This window comes from Octopus sinensis, linkage group LG3, assembly GCF_006345805.1.
Source record: "Octopus sinensis linkage group LG3, ASM634580v1, whole genome shotgun sequence".
NCBI lineage: Eukaryota > Metazoa > Mollusca > Cephalopoda > Octopoda > Octopodidae > Octopus > Octopus sinensis.
Window position 1 is genome coordinate 126,531,505 of NC_042999.1, and position 27,101 is coordinate 126,558,605.

Sequence of the window (27,101 nt, forward strand, 5' to 3'; positions counted from 1 at the left end):
AACATTTTGTCAGTATTATATTACATCCTCTTTGTTATCTGCAGCTAGCAAAGGAACTTTTGCCTGGTTGTCCGACCTGCTAGAAATAGCAGCTAAGTCTCTCTCTCAAATCATTCTACTCTTAAGAAAGGACACATTTGATAATGTTGTCTAGAGTATGTCATGGCTGGAATGCCTTCAGTTATGTATGTGTCTACCTAATCAGAGCTAACCTGTGGCAAACAACAACTTATTAGCTTTATTATGTGTCTGGCAGCTCACATTTCATTAAATGATTAAGTATATCTCCTTTGAGAAACACAATTCCAACAATTTCGCATCCTCAACTGCCGTTAGTTTTATTCTGAACAAAATAGTTAAACATTTGCTAATAGTAGTCTTGGATATTACCACTTAAGGATTTACTTCCTACATTGAATTTCCTTTCAGTTGCAGCTGTGTTTGAATCTCTCATCTGATAGTTGAATACTTGTTAAATTTTCCATCAAAAGAGGGAAGGCAGTGCCTGAGACCAGTGGGAGGAGGGGGAGTAGGAAGGAAGCTATCCTCTCACTCCCCTCCATCAAGCTTCCATGAGACTGGCCTGGATACTTCTAACAGATGGTGTTAAGCTAGATAGGCCATGACAGGATTTGAACTCAGACTGTAAAGAGTGGAATAAATACCACCACAAAGCATCCAGTTCAACATTCTTACAATCCCACCAGTCACTAGCAGTATTGCCTGGCATTGCTCGGGTTTGTTTTGACCCTTTAGAATTGGAATTTTCAAAAAGTAAAAATTTTGCATTATGTAGCTTGTTATTCTCTTTAAGTGAACATTTTTCTGGTTGAAATACACCGAAAAATGGTGACACAGCAGTCAAAAAATCGTAAAAAAAAATAGGGATTTTCATAGAAAAAAAGCACCTTTTTGATGTAAATAATTTTTGGTGTTAACATGGTCCGATTTGAATTTCTTCTTCTACGGAAGGAAGAGCAAGCCTTCTTCTATTATACTCTCAATTTTGGTCAACTTGTGCCTCAGGGTCTCGGAGGAGATAGTGTTAGTTGAAGGCTACCAAACCTGCCATACACAGACAACTTCAGCTTTATATATAGAGAGATTTGACTGCAGCCATGCTGGAGCACCACCTTAGAGTGTTTTTAGTTGAAGAAATCAATCCCAGGACTTATTCTTTGTAAGCCTAGTACTTATTCTATTGGTCTCTTTTGCCAAATCACTAAGTTACAGGGACTTAAACACACCAGCATTAGTAGTCAGGCGATAGCGGGGCGATAAACACAGGCACATATACATAAATACATTCATACATACGTACATATATATATATATATATATATATATATATATATATATATATATATAATAGCAAGTGATTTGAGATCTGAGATCGTGTGCTGGAATGAAAACAATTGCAGCGTGGAAGGTGTTTGTAAGCCATTTAAGAAACACACAAAAGCCGTTCAATTCACTTCAACATTAAGTTTAATTTGTCAAAATATTTTCGTCGCTATAAGACAGCAACCTGTTCACTGACAAAAATGAGATGCAGCACGGATTTTTGTCAGTGAACAGGTCGCGGTCTTATAGCAACGAAAATATTTTGACAAATTAAACTTAATGTTGAAGTGAATCGAACGGCTTTTGTGTGTTTCTTAAATAATAATAATAATAATAATAATAATAATAATAAAAAGTGACAACAAAAGAATGAGATCTCGATATCAGGTAAATAGAGGATTATTTATATATGTATAATTTAGAACAAACAGTAAGTTGTCATCATAGTACTTGGAGTTTCGAATATCAGGGCGAAGAGCTATGATGCATTCACATCAGCTATTAATGGCAGTAGACGCTAGGAAATAAAAAAACATTGAATAAAAGGGAAGTTACTCTAATAGGTAGATAAAAGGTAAAAAAATACACGCAACTATATTCTCACGATACATAGACATAAAACCTCGCACATACAAACTACCAAATTATCCAGTTATATATGGTTCTTAAAAGAACAAGGTGTCAGCTATGGGATTTACTGGAAGATCTTGGCCAAGTGTAAACCTTATACCAATGGTAGTGGCAAGTGCGGTCTTTGTAATATGGAAAGATGGTTCATCTGGAAAAGTTCCTTGGATCCCGGTACATGTCTAAATTCAAGAACTGAAGTTTTTGGATCATATCCATATGTGACAAAATACCTGTAACGGTTTTGGGCCCCCAAGATCATGGATAGAATCTACATTTTTACTATGTTCCTGCACAAGCTTCCCATATGTCTTAACTTCTTTTATCTTTTATTTTTTATATATATTTTCTCATATTTTCTTTTTTCTCTTTTTAATTGTGTGAATGTGTACGTGTGTGAGTATATGTATATGTATGTATATATTTTATATGTATATGTGTGTGCATGTATGTATGTGAATGCATATATGTATGTATATGAGTGTAAGACTGTCTGGTGCATAAGTGCGACTTTCATGCATACATCCCCTTCATGTATATGGATATGCATATGTTTGTATATGTGCGGGTGTAGGTGTGTGATAAAAGGATGTATATGTATATATATGTATATGTAGGAGTGTGAATGTATGTCTGTATATATATATATATATGTATATTTGTATGTCTAAATGTATGTTTGCATGCAGACAACTATGTGTATATGAAGATGAAGCTGTGTGCACATATACATACATATATATATATATATATACGTCTGCATGTGTGTGTGAATATGTGTATATGTATGAGTACGGACATGTACATATGTTTGTGTGTGTATGTGCATGTACATATACATGTTTGTGTGAGTGTGTATGTATGTAGACGTTATGAATGCAGTATGTCTATGTATTGTAAGAATATGATTGCGTATATTTTTTCTTTTTTCTACCTTTTTTCTTTTTTCTATTGCCATTAATAATAGCTAACAAGAATGCATCGTAGCTCTTCACTCTGACATTCAAAACTCTGAGTACTATAATGACAACTTACTGTTTGTTCTAAATTAAATATATATAAATATATATATCTCTCTCTATATAAACGGCAGTTTGTCTGTGCGTGTTTCTGTGTGTCTGTTTTCTCGTACCCTCACCCTGACCATGGCTTTCAACCGATTCTGATGAAACTTGACACACACATAGCCCAATGTCATAATCAAAACTAACGCAGCGAAAATTTTGAAAAGTTGCCCCAGTTCTGAAAAAAAATCGATAAATTCGACATGGGGTCGAGAATAAAAAAAACAAACCACAGACTGTCTAGGGGACGCAACTCAACCTTTTTTTACTCTCAAAAAAAATTTACCATCTTTTTTTTTCCATTATTTTGCTATAACTCTCTAAAAATGCTTTATAGCTATTTCCCTTACAAACCTGAGCAACGCCGGGCGATACTGCTTGTATATATATATATATATATATATATATATATATATATATACACGACAGGCTTCTTTCAGTTTCCATCTACCAAATCCACTCACAAGGCTTTGGTCAGCTCAAGGCTATAGTAGAGGACACTTGCCCAAGATGCCATGCAATGGGACTGAACCTCGAACCATGTGGTTGGGAAGCAAGCTTCTTACCACACAGCCACAGCAGAACTTGAACTGAGGGTGAATAGAATCAAAAGAAATACCACACGTTTTTCTGCCTAATATTGTTATAACTCAGCCTGTTCACTATCTGATAGTCTTATTCTACACTCACGCATATTCCCTTGTGTTTTCCTTGTATATCTGTTCAAAAGTTCTATACATATTTTGGTTGCAATATTAAATCAATTGGCAGAATCATTTGCATGCTAGGCAAAATGCTTAGCAGCATTTTGTCTGTCCTTATGTTCTGAGTTCATATTCTGCTGAGGTCAACTTTGGTGTTATCCTTTGGGCGGGGGCATAAAATTAGTACCAGTTGACCACTGGGTTTGATGTAATCAACTTAGCCCATCCCTCAAACCTACTGGCCTTGTGTCAAAATTTGAAACCAATATTAGGTCAATTATATGGTGGCGATCTGGCAGAATACTTAGTGGCATTCTGAGTTCAAATTCTGTCAAGGTCAGCTTTATCTTTCATCCTTTTGGGATTGATAAAATAAGTTCCAATTGAGTACTAGGGTCAGTGTACTCAACTTACCCCCTCACCTGAAATTGTTGGCCATGTGCCAAAATTTGAAATCAATATTAAGTCAATTCCTTTTAAATCAAAAATCAAAACTTGAAAATAAGAATAAGATAGTAATTTTATGACCCACTGACCTTAAATGAAAGATTTAAGGAGCTGGTACTTATTTTATACCCCCACCCCCACCCAAAGGATAACATCAAAGTTGACCTCAGCAGAATATGAACTCAGAACATAAGGGCAGACAAAATGATTCTGCCAATTGACTTGGAGCTCCAGCATGGCCACGGCCTTAGAGCTGAAACATAGAAGAATACTGCATTTTGATCAGTTTGATCTTCAACCATCATTAAGCATCTTATTCTATATTTTAGAAATGAAAGTTTCTAGTTTAAATCTAGTATTGGACTATGAGTACATACAGAAATAAGACACCTATTGATTACAAGAGATCAAGCCAATCAAAATATAGTGTAGGTGTAAATATTAAAAACGTGTTTCATCTTGAAACATGAATGAGGTTAATAAAATCTTATTAACAACTCATTTCAGATGTGTAAGTAATTAATCTGATTTCAGATATTATCATTACTATTTTTGTGTGGTCTTCTTACCACCATAATTGCTTTTTTTTAATTTTGTTTTGTTTTTATACTTTATGTTGTAAATGATGTCTATACTCATTCTATCTATATTGCCTTTTTTATGTAAATTTTATGGGCGTGTGGTAAGAGGTTTGCTTCCCAACCACATGGTTTCAGGTTCAGTCCCACTGCATGGCACCTTGAGCGCGTGTCTTCTACTATAGTGTTGGGCTGACCAAAACCTTGTGAGCAGATGTGGTAGACAGAAACTGAAAGAAGCCCATTGTGTATGTGTATATATATATATATATATATATATATATATATATATATATATGATGAAGCCTTCTGGCTTCACAGACCCCAGTAGAACCGTCCAACCCATGCTAGCATGGAAAACGGACGCTAAATGATGATGATGATGATGATGATGATATATATCATCATCATCATCATCATCATCATTTAGCGTCCGTTTTCCATGCTAGCATGGGTTGGACGGTTCTACTGGGGTCTGTGAAGCCAGAAGGCTTCATCAGGCCCAGTCAAATCTGGCAGTGTTTCTACGGCTGGATGCCCTTCCTAACGCCAACCACTCCGTGAGTGTAGTGGGTGCTTTTTACGTGCCACCCGCACTGGTGCCAGACAGAGCTGGCAAACGGCCACGAACGGATGGTGCTTTTTATGTGCCACCGGCACGAGGGCCAGGCGAGGCTGGCAACGGACACGAAACGGGGCGGTGCTGGCAACGGTCGCGAAACGGAAAGTTCTCTTACATGCCACCGGCACTGGTAACACATCTGCAATTTCCATTGATCGATTTCCATTGATCGATTTCGATTCTGATCCTCACTTGCCTCAATGGGTCTTCACAAGCAGAGTTTCGACATGCCACCGGCACTGGTAGCACATCCGCAATTTCCATTGATCGATTTCGATTCTGATCCTCACTTGCCTCAACACGTCTTCACAAGTAGAGTTTTGTGTCCCAAGAAGGGAAGGTATGCATACGTAGGCTGGCTCCATCCCATGTAGAAGGCCACGGGTTGTGGACTCACTTGTCCTGCCGGGTCTTCTCGTGCACAGCACACTTCCAGAGGTCTCGGTCTCTAGTCATTTCCTCAGTGAGACCTAAAGTTCGAAGGTCGTGCTTCACCACCTCGTCCCAGGTTTTCCTGGGTCTGCCTCTTCCACAGGTTCCCTCAACCGCTAGGGTGTGGCACTTTTTCACACAACTATCTTCATCCATTCTCGCCACATGACCATACCAGCGCAAACGTCTCTCTTGCACACCACAACTGATGCTTCTTAGGTCCAGCTTTTCTCTCAAGGTACTTACACTCTGCCGAGTGTGAGTACCGGCATTACACATCCATCGGAGCATACTGGCTTCATTTCTAGCGAGCTTACGCATATCCTCAGCAGTCACGGCCCATGTTTCACTGCCATGTAGCATGGCTGTTCGTACACACGCATCATACAGTCTGCCTTTCACTCTGTGCGAGAGGCCTTTTGTCACCAGCAGAGGTAAGAGCTCTCTGAACTTTGCCCAAGCTATTCTTACTCTAGCAGTTACACTTTCAGCACACCCACCCCCGCTGCTGACTTGGTCACCTAGGTAACGGAAACTATCAACTATTTCTAGTTTTTCTCCCTGGAAAGTGACGGAAGTTGGTCTCAGAGCATTTTCAGTGTTTATTGTTCCTGAGCATCTGCCACATACAAAAACCATCTTCCTAGTTAGCCTTCCTTTGACATTGCTGCATCTCTTATGTGTCCATAGCTTACACTTGGTGCATCTTATAGAGTTTCTACCTACACCTTTTCTACAGATCGAGCAGGGCCATCTACCTGAAGGTGTTTGTGATTTGTCTACCTTCCTACTGATTACGACTTTGGTTTTAGCTAGATTGACTCTGAAGCCCTTCGATTCTAATCCTTGTTTCCACACCTGAAACTTCTCCTCCAGTTCTGATAGCGACTCAGCAATTAGAGCAAGGTCATCAGCATAGAGGAGCTCCCAAGGGCATCCTGTCTTGAATTCCTCCGTTATTGCCTGGAGGACTATGATAAATAGGAGGGGGCTGAGTACTGAGCCTTGGTGGACCCCTACCTCTACCCGGAATTCTTCACTGTACTCATTTCCAACCCTCACCCTACTAGCGGCGTCCCTATACATGGCCCGCACAGCTCTCACTAACCATTCATCTATCCCTAGTTTTCTCATTGCCCACCAGATAAGGGATCGGGGGACCCTGTCGAAGGCTTTCTCCATGTCAACAAAAGCCAGGTACAGGGGCTTATCTTTGGCTAGGTATTTCTCCTGCAGCTGCCTTACCAGGAATATAGCATCAGTAGTACTTTTCCCTGGCACAAACCCAAACTGCATCTCATCTAAACTAACTCTCTCTCTAATTAGTTGGGCTATGACCCTCTCCGTAACCTTCATCACCTGGTCCAACAGCTTGATACCTCTGTAGTTATTTGTATCTAGGGCATCACCTTTACCTTTGTAGCAGTTGACTATTATACTGCTACACCAGTCATTGGGTATGACCCCTTTGTGTATCACCTGATTAACTATATGGGTGACTAGGCTATAGCCGACACTACCAGACATTTTGAGCATCTCTGCAGTGATTCCTGATGGGCCTGGGGCTTTCCCTGTCTTCATGCTTCTAATTGCCTTAGCTACCACAGAACTATCAACTCGGATAGCTGGTCCCTCTGTTGGGTCAACATTCGGCAGACTCTCTTTATCCCATTCATTTTCTTCATTCAGCAACCTTTCATAGTGGCATCTCCAAACCTCTCTCTTCGCATCCTCATTTAGCGCGTATGTATGTATGTATGTATATGTTTGAAAAGATTTGTAGAGGTAAGTAGATATTTATGAAAAACAAGAACAAAAATGCTACTTTCTTAAAATTGGGTACATTTTAATTTTCCTTTTACATCTTTCAGTTTTTGAAAAACCTTATCAAAAATATGTACTAAAATGGAATATGTAAAGAGAAAAGAATTATTTAAAAAATTAAATTAAAATTAGAATTAAGATTAACATTCATAGTTTACTTTCTTTTTTCCTGCAAGAACACGTAATAATATCCTTTGGTTCTGGTAGCATGACAAGTTCAACTGACTGTAACTGCAAATTACTACTATCTGCCTTTGTAAATTGAATAGTGTGGTCAAGACTTGTTTTCTTAGGAGTGGCTGTAGCCATTGAATAACTAGCAGCAGTAATAATAATAGTCGTTGTGGTGAAGTTGTTCCCCCTGGGGTTTTAATAGAAATCAGGTTCTTCAATTCCTTGTCTTTATTTCTTATACACGCACTCACCCGTATAAACATATACATATATACATACATATAGATGCATACACACACTCATATATATACATGCGCCGAAAGTGTAGCTGCTAGAATGAATAGCCTGGACAAAGTTCAGAGAGCTCTTACCTCTACTGGTGACAAAGGGCCTCTCGCTCAGAGTTGCTGCATGACAGTGAAATATGGGCTGTGACTGCTGAGGACATGTGAAAGCTTGAAAGAAATGAAGCTAGTATGATCTGCTGAATGTGTGATGTCAGTGTGTATTCTCGACAGAGTGTAAGTACCTTAAGAGAAAAGTTGGACCTAAGAAGCTTCAGATGTGGTGTGCAAGAGAGACAACTGCGCTAGTATGGTCATGTGGTGAGAATGGATAAGGATAGCTGTGTGAAAAAGTGCCACACCCTAGTGGTTGAGGGAACCTGTGGAAGAGGTAGACCCAGTATATAATTAGTAAATAGACTACACGTGTTTCATGGCTATATTTTCAAACTGATAACAGTAAAATCAATTCAATTTAAATATAGTCACTCATCAGGTCCAAGATAAAAACAATAAAATGATTAAATAAATGTACATATATTATCCTATAAGAAAATATAAATATATATAAAAATATGTAATTTTTCAATAAAAAAATCAAACAAAATTCAACAATATATCTTAAAATCGATATTAGTGGTGAAGCAAGACCTTCGAACATTGGACCTTTGGAAATATGCTGTGCTTGAGAAGACCTGGCAAGCCAAGTGAGACCATAACCTCATGGCCTGTGCCAGGGGTGTAACCAGCCCACTTATGCATACCTTTCTTTCATTGGACACTAGACTCTGCTTGCAAAGACCAGTTGAGGCAAGTGAAATTGAAATCAAAGTTGATGACTGGCATCTGTGCTAGTAGTGCACTAAGAGCACCATCCAAGCGTGATTGTTGCTAGAGCAGCTAACTGGCTTCCGTGCTGGTGGAATGTAAAAAAACACCACTCAAGCATGATCATTACCAGCGTCGCCTTACTGGCACATGAAAAAACATTTGATCGAGGTCATTACCAGTGCTGCTGGATGTGGCTCCTGTGCAGGTGGCACATAAAAAACACCATTTGAGCGTGGCCATTGCCAGTACCATCAGACTGGCCCTCGTGCCAGTGGCACGTAAAAGCACCCACTACTCTCTCGGAGTGGTTGGTGATAGGAAGGGCATCCACTTGTAGAGACTCGGCCAGATCAGATTGGAGCCCGGTGCAGCCATCTGGTTCATCAGTCCTCAGTTAAATCGTCCAACCCATGCTAGCATGGAAAGCGAACGCTAAACGATGATGATGACATATATATATATATATATATATATATACATACATACATACATACATACATACATACATACATACATACGCACTTACACACATAAACATACCCATATATATATATATATATATATATACAAATATATACACATACATACAAACATACCCATGTATGTATATATATATATATATATACACCTTTATACATATACACACACATATGCACACATGTATTTACATACATATATATAAAAATAAAGTTTCAGTGTTGGTAGTTTAGAGAATTTAGACTTGGTCGATATTTTCTTATGAAATGCATATCCTTGCTTATGCATTCATTTTGGCTAGCATTGTCTTTGAATTTGTATAGTGGAAACATTGTGAATTTGGGAAATTTGTTGGGAGCACATTCATCGATGTGCCGGCTGAGAGGTATTTTCCTGTATTCCAGAATTCTAATTTGAGATTTGTGCACTGCCATCCTCTGACATAGGCTGTTTTTTGTGTGCGTCCAATATATTGCCGTTTACATTCTGAGCATGTAAAATTAGTTTTTATGGTGAAATTATGGCCTTGTTCTCATCGGTGTTCTGATCCTTGTATTATGTTGATACAAATCCCTCAGTTGAACAGTAGTGGTCCCAAAACAGTGCCTTGTGGAACACCGCTCACTATTTTCATGTCATTGGATGTGACCCCATTGGCTACTACCACCTGACTTCTATTCTTCAGAAAGTCATGAACCCATTCTCCCAATTTTCCAACTATGCCGAGATCACACAGTTTGTGACATATCATTCCATGATCGACTTTATCAAAGGCCTTTGCAAAGTCGAGATATATCACTTCCACATTGAGTGTTTCAGCACCCAATCACAGTGTTGTAAGAGCTGAGTCAAGCAGCTTCTTCCTGGCCAGAAACCATGTTGGGTGTCAGACAGCAAGTCATCTTCTTCTGCAGTGGTCTTGCTAGGACTCGCTTACATACTTTTAGAAGGATTGCTGGGAATCCATCAGGGCCAGTAGCTGGGTTTGGGTTCATTTCATCTATAGCCCTTATTACATTGTCTTCCTTTATATTGATGTAATTGATCATCATTGCCTCTGTTTTTATATCTGCAGTGGTAAAAACGTCAGTTGGATTGTTGACTTGAAAGTGTCCTAGGAGTGGAGTGAAAATACTTTTGAATTGCTCATTTAGTATTTCACTTATCCTCATTGGGTTTCCTATAAGTGTACCATCTTTTTCGAGGAGTGGCCCTATTCTGCAGTGCACTGAAGCTGTTTCTTTGGCAAACTTGTAGAAAGCTCTGGGATTACATTTTATATTGTCTATAGCCCGGGCTCCTTTGTCTGCTCTTTCTTTTTCATGGGAGAGTTGCAGATTTTTTTCAATTTCCAGCAGTTGTATTTTCAGGCAGGACTTTTCATTGCTTTCAGTTTGTTTGTTTAGGCGATTTGAAACTTTTGTACACCGTCTCATAAGAAATTTCCTCTCCCTGGGGATTTTGTTCTTATGTACAGTGGCATCCATATATATATATTCATATATATGTCCATATATATATATATTATTTATATTATTATATATATATATTCATAATAATAATATTAGGGGATATGATTCCAAACTTACAGGGAAAAATTCAATTTAGTAATACTAGATCAAATTTCACAATATATAATATATGTATATAAATTAGAAAAGAACCACTATGTAGCAATTCAACAATAATATAATTAAATCATACCATATAGAAAAAAATTAAAGCTATGATAAAACATTTACCTAGAACTAAATAAAGTATGAAATAATAAATAAATAGTATATAATTAGTAAATAGACTACACGTGTTTCATGGCTATATTTTCAAACTGATAACAGTAAAATCAATTCAATTTAAATATAGTCACTCATCAGGTCCAAGATAAAAACAATAAAATAATTAAATAAATGTATGTATATTATCCTATGAGAAAATATAAATATATATAAAAATATGTAATTTTTCAATAAAAAAATCAAACAAAATTCAACAATATATCTTAAAATGGATATTTTGTGTTTTTATTTAGATATATTGTTAGATATATAGTAAGTATTACATTAAATTTTGTTCTTGTGCTGGTAATTTCACTGGGGAGAGGTTTCATTTAATAGACTGGTTAGTTTCATTGGGCAATTAGAGCGGGGTGAATATTATTTTGGTGTTGGGTTCCGAGTTTAACTAAGCACATTTTTCGCACGTGTATTAAATTTGTTTTTAGTCCACAGTGGGTTTAGTCACTGGCGGTGTAAGTGAAGGGGGTTACTTAGGGTGAGAAGGGAGCTAACTCCTACCAATTTTTATTAGACTAGGTAGGGTGGTTTAGAATTGTATTATGGCTAAGAGTTATATTATTACTAGAGTTTAGGAAGTTCTTAGTGCTAGACAGGGCCCTATGTAGGTGCAAAGTAAATTATTATGGAATGTGGAGGGCGAGTGAGTTTGCGGGGTGACTATTTGTGTGTAAGTGTTAAAGGTGGTTCCTAGCTAATTAGACTTATATAGATGACTATTCAAGGTAGGGATTATGAAAGACATAGAGGCCTAAAAATATATATATATACACACACATATATATATCCATATATATATATATGTATATGTTATCTCCTCTACTGTCCCTCTCGCAGCTGACCATTCTGTCCGATGTCAGATGCCATGATAGATCGTTAGCTACTACACACATTTTTTTTCTCCTTGTTTTTTTTCTGTGTATCTTTCTGTCGAAGAGCGTAGGCTCGAAACGTAAAAGACTTTTTCTATTCCTGAGCGCTATACTAATACATTTGTTTGTTTGTACACCACCTGCCTTCGTCTTTTGTTTATTTTCTTAAACTTTCCCTTTATATATATATATATATATATATACACACATACACACACATAAATATATATCTATATATATATTCATATATATATTCAGTGGAGGTGGGGGTCAAACACAAAGACATGCAAACAGAGATATGTAATGGGCTTCCATACAGTTTCCATCTACCAAGTCATTGGTTGGCTTGGGGCTGTAGTAGAAGACACTTGCCCAAGGTATAGCACTGTGGGATTGAACCTAAAACCATGCGGTTGCAAAGTGAGCTTTTTAACCATGCCAACATGCCTTGCCAATGTAGCTATATTTGCAACTGTAATTTCAAAACCATTTAATTACTTTAAATATTGAAAGGAAATCATGTATCTATTTCTAAAGGGTATTGATATTTTGATAACAAAATATGGTAAATTTAAATACATTTGTACAGTATGATTTTCACTGATGCTTATGAGGGATCCATATGGAGTTGAGAAATGCAAAGTTGTTGAAATAATAACTTTTTGCATAAGCACAAAGCTTTAAATCTGGGAAGTAAATATCCTCAACTACATCAACCCCAGTAATTTACAGGTGCTTATGATCCATGAAGAATGAAAGACAAAGTTGATTTGAACTTAGAATGTAACGGGCTGTAACAAAATACCACAAAGCAGTCTTATCCAATGCACTAATGATTCTGCTAATCCACTTCCCTCTAGTTATTCTTATCATAAGTTAATAGCTTAGCTTTTAGATCATTGACATAAGAAAGAGCTATTTTGAAGTGTTCCAGATCTGAAAATTCTTTTCCTTGCGTCTGACAAAAGAAAAACCAACAGTAAATTCAGACCAAATTTACCAACAAATGTCAACATGTCTTACAATAGCTGTATACCTCTGCATACTAATTATATGTTTAATTCTCAGGTTTCATTTCTCTGACAATGTAAACCAGCTTTGTTCTCTTTTTTTGTTTTGTTTTGTTTTTATCTTTGTTACATACCTGTTGTACATCATTGAATAATCTGAAATCTAGTCAAATATGATAAGTGATGTTACAAATCTGTCAGGTTTACTATTAAATATTCAAGATTATATTCTTAAACTATGAATTCATGTTCAAATTCTCTGAGACTAAATATATTTCTCACACTTTTTCCTACATTTCAATTATCATCATCATTTTTTTTTTTTTGAAACCACAACAGGTTCCATCTTAAATCATGGTTTTAATAAATTAGCAGTTTTAGGTAACTAGTTACTTTTCAGGTTATTAACTCTCATCTTGTTCTACTACTGCAGTTAATACATTTTCATTGCATTTGGATACATCTTAAAGTGTATTGACTGTCAAACTACTTCATTCTTTAACTGAGGCTATTTCAAACAACATTCTCTATGGTGATGCCCTTTCAAAGAACATTATTCTCGCTCATACCAACTTGTAACATATTAGCTTAATCTTGAATCTTCAATTATATGTTTATTCTTCAGCCATATTATGTTTACAGTTCAAAACTATCTAACAAAGTATTATTTTTTTATTTCATAATCCAGACTTCTCTTTTTGCCCTTCAATAAAAATTACTGTTCAGTTTTATATCTATTTTTCTGAAGTGATGATACTGAGGAGTTCTTTATATATATATATATATATATATATATATATATATATAATATAAGAGAGTTACTAATTAAACCAGATTGGAAAGCCTAATATTATTGTATTTTGAGAGGGTCATTAAGTATCAGTCGAGCACTGGGGTCAAGGTAATCAATTCATCCTCCTCCCTTGAACTTGCTGGCCTTGTGCCAAAATTTGAAACTATTATTATGTCAATTCGTGAAAATTTAATCAGTTAAGTAATTGATTGTTTGATTAATCATTTGGTCAATCACCCAGCCAGGTTTGTCAAAATCCTTTCGTTGCCATTAGCAATTTCATCAATGACATGCTCTCTCTATTCCAGGCTGACAAACCCAGCTGAATAATTAATTGACCGAACAATCTAACAATTTATTTGTTAAATGATTAACTAATAAATAATAGATAATTAAAGAAATGAAATAAAACCAGTGCATATGTTTATCATTTTCTACTCCAGGCACAAGGCCTGAAATTTTGGTGGAGGGGGCCAGTCGATTAGACTGATCCCAGTATGCAACTAGTACTTAATTCATTGGTCCCAAAAGGATGAAAGGCCAAGTCGACCTCGGCTGAATTTGAACTCAGAACGTAACGGGGTCCATATATTTATTATTAGCATAATGACCCTCCCAAGATATATCAAAATCTGTTTCAACACATCAGTTCATATCAAGAATATTGCAAACCAAATATAAAAATGAAATATTCTCATATTCTATCCTATAGTAACTATGACATTTTAATATGTTTAACTCCATAATTGCCTCTGTTGTGTGTTTCTTTCTATTTTCTTGTTACAGAACTGTTTTGTCTTTAGACTCATTCCTCATGCACTTTTACTGTATATTCAACCTTTACTCAACAATTTGTTTGCTTTTATTTAGTTTATAATTAATCAAACCAACTTTGTTAATAATAAAATTCAATATATACCTAACAAATTCTATGTACATAAAGAGCACTTCATACAATGGCTGGAGTATTTAGCTCATGGTTGGCTCATGATCACAAAGGTCATGAGTTTGATTCCTGGACTTTGTGTCCTTAAGCAAAACATTTGACTTCATGTTACTCCAGTCTATTCATCTGAAATGAATACCATCATTTGAGAGCTGATGTAACCCCAACTCCGCCACCTTCTCTCTCTCTCTCTCTCTCATCCTGATTGTTCTGAGTTGCTTGGAAGGCTTCATAGGCATGGATTGAGTGCAGGGGTACAGACACCGACAATATGTTTTTAGGATCTCATTTTTGCTAAGATGGATGAGTATTCTTTAGCATGGTGAATCACCATTCATCTTGGTCCTTTGTCATCTCCTTTGTGAGGTTCAGTAACCTGAGTTTGATCTTCACTTCTTTGTCCCACATCTTCCTGGGTCCTCTCTTCCATGAATTTCATCCATATTAAGTGATTGTCTCTTCTTTATGCAGCTGTTCTCATCCATACACATCACATGACCATACCAGCTCAGTCTTCTCTCCTGTATACTATATCTGATACTTCTTATGCTCTATTTTGCTTTCAACCCATTTGTATTTTGTCATACATGTACTCTGACATTGCACATCAAGCAGAGCATACTCACTTCATTTCTTTCTAGTCCATACACATCACATGACCATACTAGCTCAGTCTTCTCTTTTGTATACTGCAATTGTATATCCTTGTACTCTATTTTTGTCTCAACACATTTGCATTTTGTCATATATGCACTTTGATATTGCACATCCAGCAGAGCATGCTAGCTTTACATGTCCTCTGCATTTATGCCCCATGTTTCACTACTATGAAGCATTGTTGTTTGTACACAAGCATCATACAATCTGCCTTTCACCCTAAGAGAAAGCCCTTTTGTTACCAACAAAGGTAATAGCTCTCTAAACTATCTCCAGCTGGTTTGTATTCTATCAGGATATCCTCCACTACTGCTAATTAGGTCATCAAGATAACTGTTTCTAAGGATCTTTCTGATCATTTGAGAAAATCTAATTCCTGTGTGTTCATAGTGTTCTTGTTCCTGTGCATCTGCCACACACAAAGATTACTTTCTCTGTTAATCTTCCAGCGATTCCACTCCATCTCTTGTGTGTCCATAGTTTGAACTGGGTACATCATATTGAATTACTAGCTACTGTATTTAGTGTTTCCTAAAATTTTGCTTTACAGACCCCAAAGACATATGTTACTCTTCATCAAATATTATACTGCATTCATTTTTGCATCCTTTTATTCAACACTTGACAATATTGCTTTATCCTTTCTTTTTCTTTCAGGATCAAGGCTGTTAGGTTTAAAACAAAATAAAACATACATAAAGTTACATGTGAATGTTGAGAAACATTCATTTCTGTAATGACCTTCTCTTATCAACATGCTACTATCACTAGTCTATCTTCCATTTACCTCTGCATTGATACAGCAATTGTTTCCATTCCTTTAACAAGCATTTTATATGGATCACCCCATAAAAACTTAGCTGATGATGTACCTGACTTACATCATCTCAACTCTTCAATATCTTATTCCTAAACTCTTCTAAACACTTTGTGTAATCCAGTGGTTCTCAACCGTTTTTTACTTATGGATACCCTATGATTCCTGTTTTACTTAGAGGGACCCTCATAGTCACTTGATGTTTTGAAAAATCTTATTATATTTTATATTTTTATATTATTAAGAATTGTATTAAAAAAATTGTTAAAATATTTTGTGTATTCTAGAAGTATAACAGGTTTATTGGGAATAATTTTAACAACAGAATCCTATGTAGACCCCCAAGAGTCATATGGACCCCAGTTGAGAACCACTGATTTAATCCACCCACACCTTCCCAGCAGACATCAGCCTACAGAAATTCAAGATGAATAATATCAACCATATTGATCTCACCCAGATCTGTAAAGGTTACAAACAAAATATTACTCTTCCTTTTCTTTTTCAGGTTAAAAGATTTAAAATTTATTTACAGAAATTCTAAACTAGTCTTTTATTTATTTTATCATCAAATAAATTATATTGATTATTGTCTTTTTGTTTTTCCAACTGATATAATAGTTGAAGTACATTCACTATTTTCATAGTGTTTTTTGAATTTAAGTCGCATGAACTTAGATTATTTGCTACCATAAACTGTATTATTTATTAATTTTTGTGATATTTTCTATAAATCATTTTGACAGATGTTATTCTCATGTACCTAATTCCTCTTTAATCATAATCTTTAACACCAAATTAACTATCACTTAAATGATTTGGTTCATTTTTTTTTTTCTTTCATGAGGGAGTAATTTTTACTTTCTTTAAGAGGCTTAAACTAATTATAGGTAATTTCAACTCTTTGCATGTGCCACTTGATATTTTTCAAACAGGAATTTGGTATAAATAAATGCTTCTATTTTCTGAAATAGACTGTCTATTAATATCCAGTTTTTTTTATTATTATCATTTTCATTTATTTATGTATTTATTTATTCTGTGGTTGTAATCTATGAACAACTGTCTTCAAGGCTGGTGTATATTCTAATATCAGTTGTTGTGCATGACTCCACCTGCCCCACCCTACTTTAGGCTTTTACAGCATTAACTAAAGCTTTAATTCAAGCAATAAGATAGCTTTTATTGTTAATGATAAAGATAACATCATGAAAGACATTCCTCATTTACAATTTTCACCAACCTTTTAATTCAACATCTGTTAACCCGTGTCTTTGTTATAAGCAGAGAATCCTTTTTACATACATACTCTTTCAGAATATTTTCAGATTTATATCAGTTGCTAAATTTTCTTGCTGGCACAAGTACCTCCACTTCCTTCTCCCCAGCATTTATAGTGTGTGCTGAAATATCTTATTCTTTTGATTTTCAATCTGTTTCAATTTTTTTGAAGCAGAAATTAGTTCAATCACAGTTTTATCCATTGACATTTAAAAGTTGGCTACAAACTTACATTAGAAATAAGCCAAGGTTATTATTATTATTATTATTATTATTATTATTATGTAAGGCACTGAGCTGGCAGAATCGTTAGTATGCTGGATGAAATACTTAGTGGTATTTTGCCTGTTGCTACATTCTGGGTTCAAATTCTGCCAAGGTCAACTTTGTCTTTCATTCTTTCGAGGTCGATAAATTAAGTACCAGTGAAACACTGGGGTAGATGTAATCAACTATCCCCTTCCCCCATAATTACTGTCCCTGTGCCTATAGTAAAAATGATTATTATTATTATTATTATTATTATTATTATTATTATTATTATTATTATTATTATGTAAGGCAGTGAGCTGGCAGAATCCTTAGCACACCAGGCAAAATGCTTAGCTGCATTTCGTCTGTCTTTTACATTCTGAGTTCAAATTCTGCCAAGATTGACTTTGCCTTTCATCCTTTCAGAGTTGATAAATTAAGTACCAATTGTGTACTGGGGTCGATCTAATCAACTGGCCCCCTCCCCAAAAATGTTGGGCCTTGTACCTAGAGTAGATTATTATTATTATTATTATTATTATTATTATTATTATTATTTAGATATTCAGGTTTAAGTTTAAATAACCGTATATTCAATTGTAAAATTTTTCATGTACTTGGGTTTCTTTTGTATTTCAAGTTGATGGGCATGCATTAATTTACAATCCTTGTTTTTTTTGGGGGGGGGGAGAAACATAACATATTTTATATAGGATAATCTTCTTAATTAAAATTAACATTGGTCCATGTAAAGACATTGATTTATGTGCCCTTGGTAAAAGAAAAAAGAAAAAGCAACATTTATTGAGCTAAAATAATTTTCTTTTTTTTTTTAAATCCCCCAAACCACTTCAGATCTAACAACTGCTTGCAATTATTGAACTGGGAAAGTATAGACAACAGTGACATGTTTGTGTTGAATTTTGACACTCCTCTGATCAAACAGGTTAGCTGAACTGCAATGACAACAACAAAAGCAACAATAACAAGGTTGCTTTTTGTTTTGTTTTTGTTTATTTTTTACATTAGCACATTTTTTACATGTCACCTGGTGATATGCCTGTTTGCAGTTTTATTCACTCTAACAAGATTAAAGATAAAGTTACCTACATTAAAATGTGAAACCAGAACACAGAAGGAAGAAAAATAAAATCAGATGATACCATCATCATTGTCATTGTTTTAACATCCACTTTTCCATGCTGACATGGGTTGGATAGGGTATATTAAGACAAATTTTTCTATAGCTGGATACCCTTCATGTTGCCAATTTGTACCTCTCTCCAAGCAAAATATTATTTCCCCATAGCCAGACATGTTTTTGCAAAATATTGATTATTGCAAATGATGTACATTTACAATAATCACATGATATCAAGACAAGGAAATGCACGCACACACACACAAGGTAGCCAAGTATCTCCTCTATAGTAAGACACCTATCTCTATCCCTCTGTTGTGCTCACCAGGCACAAAGCCACTTCCCTTGGTTCTACTCCCTCTCCCTATTAAAAGGTCTTCGTCTCACAAGGTATTTGGTGGTCCTACCAGTGTTGGTGCTACATAAAAAGCATCTAGTACACTCTTTAAAGTGATTGGCATTAGGAGGGGCCTCCAGTTATAGAAACCATGCTAAAGCTGACAATGGAGCTCATTGCTGCTCTCCGACTTGCCATCTCCTGTCAAAATAACCAACCTATGCCAGCATGGTGGACAGATGTTAAATAATGTTGATGATGATGATGTATATATTAAAAGAGATTCTTTCAGTCTCCTTTCCAAAACATTCACTCACAAGACTTTGGTTGGCTCAAGACTAAATAATAAAAGGCACTTGACCAAGGTGTCACATTGAGGGACCGAATCCCAAACCATGTGGTTGGAAAGCAGACTTCTTAACCACACAGCCACGCCTGTACTTTCAATGCTTCAGTTCACCTGGGGTTATAGTAGGAGACACTTACCCAAGGTGCCATGCAGTGGGGCTGAACCTGAAACTATGTAGTTGGGAAGCAAACTTCTCAACTACATAAACCATACCAGCACCTATAATTAATAATAATTAATAATTTCTAGCTTAATAATTTCTAGGACACGTTTTAGAATGAAAATTTTTATTCCATTGAATCAACCATGAGAGTTGTATTGAATTGAGAAGGATGAAAGGTAAAGTCAACCTCAGTGGGAATTAAACTTAGAATGTGAAGGGAGATAAGTTAACAGTGCAAGGTTATAATCAAAGATACCTTCTGGTTATAATCAAAGATACCTTTATAGTAGGCCTACACAGTCAGGGCTAACCTCAGGTTAAATATCAAGAGTAACAACCAAAATTAAACAAGAGACCAACATCAGTTATATACTATGCAACCTACATACAGAAACATCTGACTACCACATTCTTCTTAAAACCAGAATATATCCACAGACATGCCAGAGTAGTTATATCCATTGGTAAGACTGCAGGCACTTAAAAATGAAATCTCACAAGTATGCACTGTGTTTGATAATTGACCTTGAGAAGGCTATAATACTCTGGGACATATGTACCAAAGGAATCACAGTGAACTCCTCAAGTATCATTCTCTAAGGAGGAAAGGAAGTTGAGATCCTATCGAAGTACAAGGATATACAGTTCTATATTTAAGAGATGATGAATTATGTACATTATTTACATTTGACGAATATTTGTCCCCATCTTGTTTGTTGTTAACACGTTTTGGCTGATATACCCTCCAGCTTTCATCAGGTGTCTTGGGGAAATTTTGAACCTGGGTTCTCATGCCTAAGGTATTTTTCAATGTTGTTAGTATTATTATTATTATTATTTGTTGTTATTATTCAGGTCACTGCCAGGAATTGAATTTGGGCAGTGACCTGAATAATAATAATAATAATAATAATAATAAAACTTGTCAATAGCCTGGATAGACTATAAAAAAGCTTTTGATAGCCTACCACATAGATTAAGGAATGCTGGAAATGCATAAAATAGCACCTACTCTGCAAAACTTTTTGTCTGTATGTATGAGATCATGGAGAACCACACTGACTTTGAACAGTGACAATGAATCTCTAAATGCTGGAGATGTAAAACTTTCATGTGGCATTTTCCATGGTGACTCACTATCACCACTCCTCTTTTGTTTAGCCTTAATACCTTTCTCAAAATTGCTCAATGATGCATAATACGGTTATAAAATGTTTGATAAAAATATAAATCATCTCATTTACATGGATGATTTAAAGCTCTTTGCAAAAAATAACCAACAACTCAAGGGCTTACTAGCAATTGTTAAACAATTCAATGATGACATCAGAATGCAATTTGACCTCGATAAATGTGCAAAAGCTACCTTTATCAAAGGAAAATGACAGAAACATCTAACATTAACCTTGACCAACAGAATGTCATAAAAGTGTTAGAACCAGCAGAGAGCTACAAATACCTAGGGGTACTTGAAGGGGACAGAATCAGGCATTCAGTGATGAGGGAAAGGATCAAGAGAGAATGTTATTGCAGGGTGAGAGCCATACTTGAGACAGAGCTGAATGCAAGAAACAGGATCGAAGTGATCAATGCTTTAGCCATACCAGTCTTGACTTACAGTTTCAATATCATTAACTGGTCAATTACTGAAATATGTAATCTTGACAGAAAAATACGAAAACTGTTGGCAATGCATAGAATGCACCACCCTAAGGCAGATATAGAACGGATTTATCTGCCAAGAAAAGAAGGAGGCCATGGACTTTTACAACTGGCATTAACAATGAAGATTACCACAATTGGCCTAGACGCCTACCAGAAAAACTCTGAGGAATGGATGTTAAAACTTGTCTCAAAACATGAAAACAAGAAAACATCATACTCAGTAACAAAACAGGCAAAGGAATATCTAAGTGAATTCCAAATACAACAAATTCCGGAATTAGACATACGAGAAACAAGTGCAGGAAAAGCTAAGCACATGAAAACCTGTGCTAAAACTACTGCCTTAGATATTCTGACTGATAAATGGCAAGAAAAACCTCTCAATGACAAATACCCAAAGAGAGCGAATAATGCCGATGTTGACAAAGCCCTTACTCATCAATGGCTAATGGCTTAAAATCTGAAATAGAAGGGTTTATCATAGCAGCCCAAGATCAATGCCTACCCTCAAGGAACTACCAGGCCAACATATTAAAGAACGGCAGCTTCCCAACAAAATGGAACTATTGATCATGTTGTCTCCAAGTGCAGTCTTCTTGTGCCTACAGAGTATCTAAACAGGCATGATAGAGCTGCACAATATATTCACTGGGTAATTTGCAAAAACCTGGACTTGCCCCATGATAAAAACTGGTGAGAATACAAACCACCTCCAGTGCTTGAAAATGACCACATCTCACTCCTCTGGAACTTCACCATTCAAACTGACAGAGAGATAGATACAAATAGGCCAGGCATCATATTGAAAGACTTCAGACAAAAATCATGCCTCCTCATTGATATGACTGCCCCAATCGATATAAACATATCTGTCAAGACCTACCAAAAACTGAGCAAGTATAAAGATCTTGAAATAGAAATTAGCAAAATAATGTATAAGGATATACTTGTAAATACAATGCTAATAATAATTGGGATAATAGCTGTGGTAAAAAAGATTTTTAACCCCAGTACTTGATTGGAACTTTATTTTATCAACCTCAGACGAAAGACAAAATCTACCTCACCAAGATTTGTCAACACCAGCAAGTTCAAATCTCGATGCAAATCTGCAAATTTTGGGCCTTGTGCATGTGTTAGAATCACTTATTATTATTATTATTATTATTACATAACTGTTCAATATTTGGTAGATTGAGGCAAATTTCTACTGCTTCACCTGCTACACCTCCATGTTGCTGGGGTGTGTGCAGCATTGTCTGTCCTTTTCTGTTGTTGGGAATGTGCAAATTCTTCCCAGTACTGTATTGAATCAGCTTTTTTCTCTTGAGTTGTGCTGCTGCCTTCTGTTGTGTTACTACTTATGTTATGTGTTGAGTGTATATTGCTTTGATTTTCTGGCTTGCTGGTGGGAGTTTATTTTACTTGGTAAATGCTGTATAGTGTGTGTCTTATATTTGTGGGTTGTTTTGTTTAGGTTGTATTGTTGGATTTATAGTGTCTTTCATAGAATGTTGGCTGTTCCTAGTAGGGTTATTTTCTGGACAGTGTGTAGTTTTGAGGAAACAGGTATAGCTTCTACATTTTTGTTCATATGATTTTTTTTTATCATGCCCAATGCTCCAATTATTATTGGTATTATTTTACCCTCACGCCCACATTTTGAACACTTCAATTTTGAGGTTTTTGTACTTCAACAATTTCTTCACTTCTTTTTTGACATAATCATTATTATTAAAGCAGTGATCTGGCAGGATTGTTAGCATGCCAGGAAAATTGCTTAGCAGCATCTTTACGTTCTGAGTTCAAATTCTGCTGAGATCAACTTTGCCTTTCATCCTTTCAGGGTCAATAAATTAAGTCTCCCTCCAAATTTGAGGCCTTGTGCCTCCAGTAGAAAGGATTATTATTATTATTATTATTATTATTATTATTATTATTATTATTAAAGCAGCAAGCTGGCAGAAGCATTAACATGCCTGGCAAAAATGCTTAGCAGCATTTTGTCCATCTTTACATTCTGAGTTCAAATTCTGCCAAGGTTGACTTTGCTTTTATCCTTCTAGTGTCATTAAAATAAGTATCAGCTGAGCACTAGTGTCAATGTAATCAACTTACTCCCTCCCCAAAGCTTGCTGGTCTTGTGCCAAAATTTGAAACCATTATTATTATCAATAATATTAATATGCTAACATTTTGTTTTTGTACATACCTGTTGTATGTATCACACTTACTTCAAAGAAGTGGCAAAGTGATAGAGAATTTTGAATTTGTCATTTTGGGGTTTCCTGGTATCTGAGCTATTATTATTATTATTATTATTAATAAAATATGGTCTGTTGTCTTCTGCTGAACCAAGATCATCCCTTGACCCTAGGGTCACAGCAGGTCCTCATCTCATGGAGAGTACACAGCATAAAATGTGTGCGGAACCTAGCAACACTATTTTCTGAAGTTCTCCCACGTTAACACTGCAAGGGAGTTTGTTGAGCTGCTTATCAAGGCCATTTTTAATTAGCCCTAACACTCCAATCATCATCATCATCATCATTATTATTATTATTATTCACTCATTTTAAAATCTTATCTGCAGCATTTTTTTTTTACAATAGCAGTTTATATTTTTTAGTTATTAATATATTACTCTAAATTTGTCTAATTTTCTTTTATTCTTCCAGGTTGGCGAAAGAATACGAGTTATATTGGACTGTGAAGATAATACATTAGCCTTTGAAAAAAATTATGAATTCCTAGGTAAAAAATTTTCATATATATATATACATGCACACAAATTCACTATTAATACACCAGTACATTTTCACCATATTTTATTTCATAGCAAAACTCTGTTTTAACCATATTCATCAGTATATATATCTATCTTATATATATTTATATAGAAATATAAGTATATATATACATCAGTATATATATATATATCTATCTGAGATATATGTATTGGGTCATCCCATAAAGAATGCAGTTTTTTTTATACTTCTGTTATTTTTCAATAGGTGTTTTTTAATCTAAAATATACTCTCCTTCATTTTCTACAATGCTCTTCCATCTATCTGGTAGACTTCACTTGTTCATGAAAAAAAATACTCCTCCAGTACTGTTCTGACCTCATCTACAGAATTCATATTTTTTCCATCCAAATGATTTTGAAGACTGCAGAATAAATGGTAATCAAATGGGGCAATGTCTGGTGAATATGGTGGGTGGGGTATCGTTTCCCATTCAAACTGCTCCAGCCTTTGGAATGTCATCTTCACTGCATATGGCCAAGCATTATTCTAATGGAAGAACACCTTCCATTTTGAAAGCAAAGATGGTCGTTTTCCTTCTAGTGCTAACTTAAGCTGCTCAAGCTGCTCACAGTAGTTCTCCTTTGTTATTGTTTGGTTTGGGTTTAAAAGTTCAAAGTGGACTAAACCTTTCATATCCCACCTAACAGATAACAAAACCTTACGTGGATGAAGACCTTCTTTAGCTTCGGGTGCCAGTGTTTCTCCTTTCCCTACCCACTGTCTTCAGCACTTGACATTTTTATAGAGAACCCATTTCTTGTCACCAATCACTATTCTGTCTTGTAAAGGTTCATTCGTGAGATGTGACAGCAAAGAAGAGCACACATTCAATCTCTGCACACGATTAGACTTAGAAAGAACCCAATTTGCTTACTTTTCTGATGGCACACAGGTGTTGTTGAATGGTTGAATGACCAAATTCAAGTTTTTCTGCTAGTTCCTCAACAGTCACAATGGGATTTTGTTCCACCAGGGTTTGTAGGACGTCCTTCTTAAGTTCTACAGATCTTCTAGGACAAGGATTGTCTTCTAGCTGTAGTTTCCAGCTCAGAATTTCTGGAACCATTGTTGATGCTTATTGTCCCATTCCCATAAACTGCATTAATATTCCTCACACTTTCCGTTGCATTGTTGTCTTTATTGAACTCATAAAGCAAAATATGCCGAATATGCTCCTTTGTCACTTCCATTATAGCTTTGAAACAATAACTGTTAAAATTGAACTGCACTTTTCAAAACTTGCACTCAGAATAAGAATAAGGTAAAATTACTACCTGCTTTCATAGCAGGTAGTTTTTTCTGTCCCACTCCTACTTTTAGTTCATGCAATTGAAAAAAACCACATTATTTATGGGATGATCCAATATATATATATGTGTGTGTGTGTGTGTGTGTGTGTGTGTAAGTAAAATAGAAAGACAGACAGACAGACCAATCGATAGATCGATCTTTGTATTTTTTCTAGGATCTACCACACCTGTTCCTTCTATCATCCTATTGCACTGTACCACACTAACCTAGAGGGATTAGAACCATTGCACAAGTTAGTTCAGTTAATATTATTTTGAAATGTTGTTGTAGAGGGCTTGATGAGAATTAATTTGACTAGTATTTTAGTAGAGGAATCTTGGAAAACTCACAGATTATGTGTTCTTATCAAAGATATTTAACCCATGACTGTTCCCTTTTTTTTTTTTTGTGAAAAATGGTATCTTGGATTACATTGATCTATGTGGAATTCCTTTTAAAGATAGTATGGTATAATTTAAGGAAGATTTGGCTACTATTTCTAGCAAGTCAGTCAACCATGTGCCAAGTCTCTAGCTAGATCCAACAACGTTCAAGCATGTACATATGTATTTGTATGCACATACAAGGTAAGGCATCACTTAATGCTACAGGTGCAATGGTCATTTTTACTGCCTGTATGGAAATACCCACAAAGTTTGACAATATCTTTTAAACTATATTTTAGTTTGTTGTTTATAATTTACATGCATAGTGTACATTTGAGGGTTTTTTTTACTTATATTTCAAAATTTGTTATCATTGTTGTTGTCTTACATATAATAATGCAGGAAGTGAATGGTCTTATTATTCCACTATTAAATGAAAGCAACAGAATTCTGAAGTAAACTCAGAGCACACTTTCCCATCAGACCATGAGAGGTTATACCAATTTCCTATTTCAGAACAGTTAAGGGATTGTAAGCCATCTCAATTCCTGCATGAAATGGAATTACTGCACAGAGGAAATAACTTGTTAGATGTCAAAATGAAACAAATATTCCTCTATTCCTGGCCAAAATGAACCAATAGTATAAGTGAGATGTGAAACATCAGACATTATGTCACTTGAGAATCTCTGAAACCAGAAAGCTGGTCATTAGGCTAAGAAGAGAATATGTTTAAGCTTATAGTTGACTGAAAAACAGGTGTTGTTTGTGATATCCTGGTGATGGTAGTTAAGTTAGAAAGCAAATCTGGAGAATTTTGTAGCTGTTATTTGAAACAAGGCTGTTAATAGGCCAAGGTAACTAATGTAGAGAAATGTAGAAAATATTGATCAACTTGTAAACACATGATAGCTAATCATTAAAATGTTCCTGTAAATACAAGCTGTGCTGTTTGATGAAATTGGTGTGGGGGGGGGGGGCATCAACATAGAATATTGGGATGGGTAGAGATAACAATAAATCTGTTATAGCAGTTCTCTTTTATTTTCTGTGTACCACCAGATTTGTAGACCTCTTTCAACCAAGTGGTATTGTATAATTCAAAGTAATCCAGCAGTATGTGTTCTTCCA

The 27,101-nt window shown here is 35.7% G+C and overlaps 1 protein-coding gene across 1 annotated transcript in view; it reads left to right on the forward strand.

Moving 5' to 3' along the window:
• LOC115209864 (F-box/SPRY domain-containing protein 1-like) overlaps positions 1-27,101 on the forward strand; it is a 45,148-nt gene that overhangs the window by 15,073 nt on the left and 2,974 nt on the right. The window contains exon 2 of the mRNA XM_029778441.2: positions 24,163-24,238. Within this exon, the coding sequence (XP_029634301.1) occupies positions 24,163-24,238 (76 nt within the window). The remainder of the gene's footprint in view (positions 1-24,162; positions 24,239-27,101) is intronic.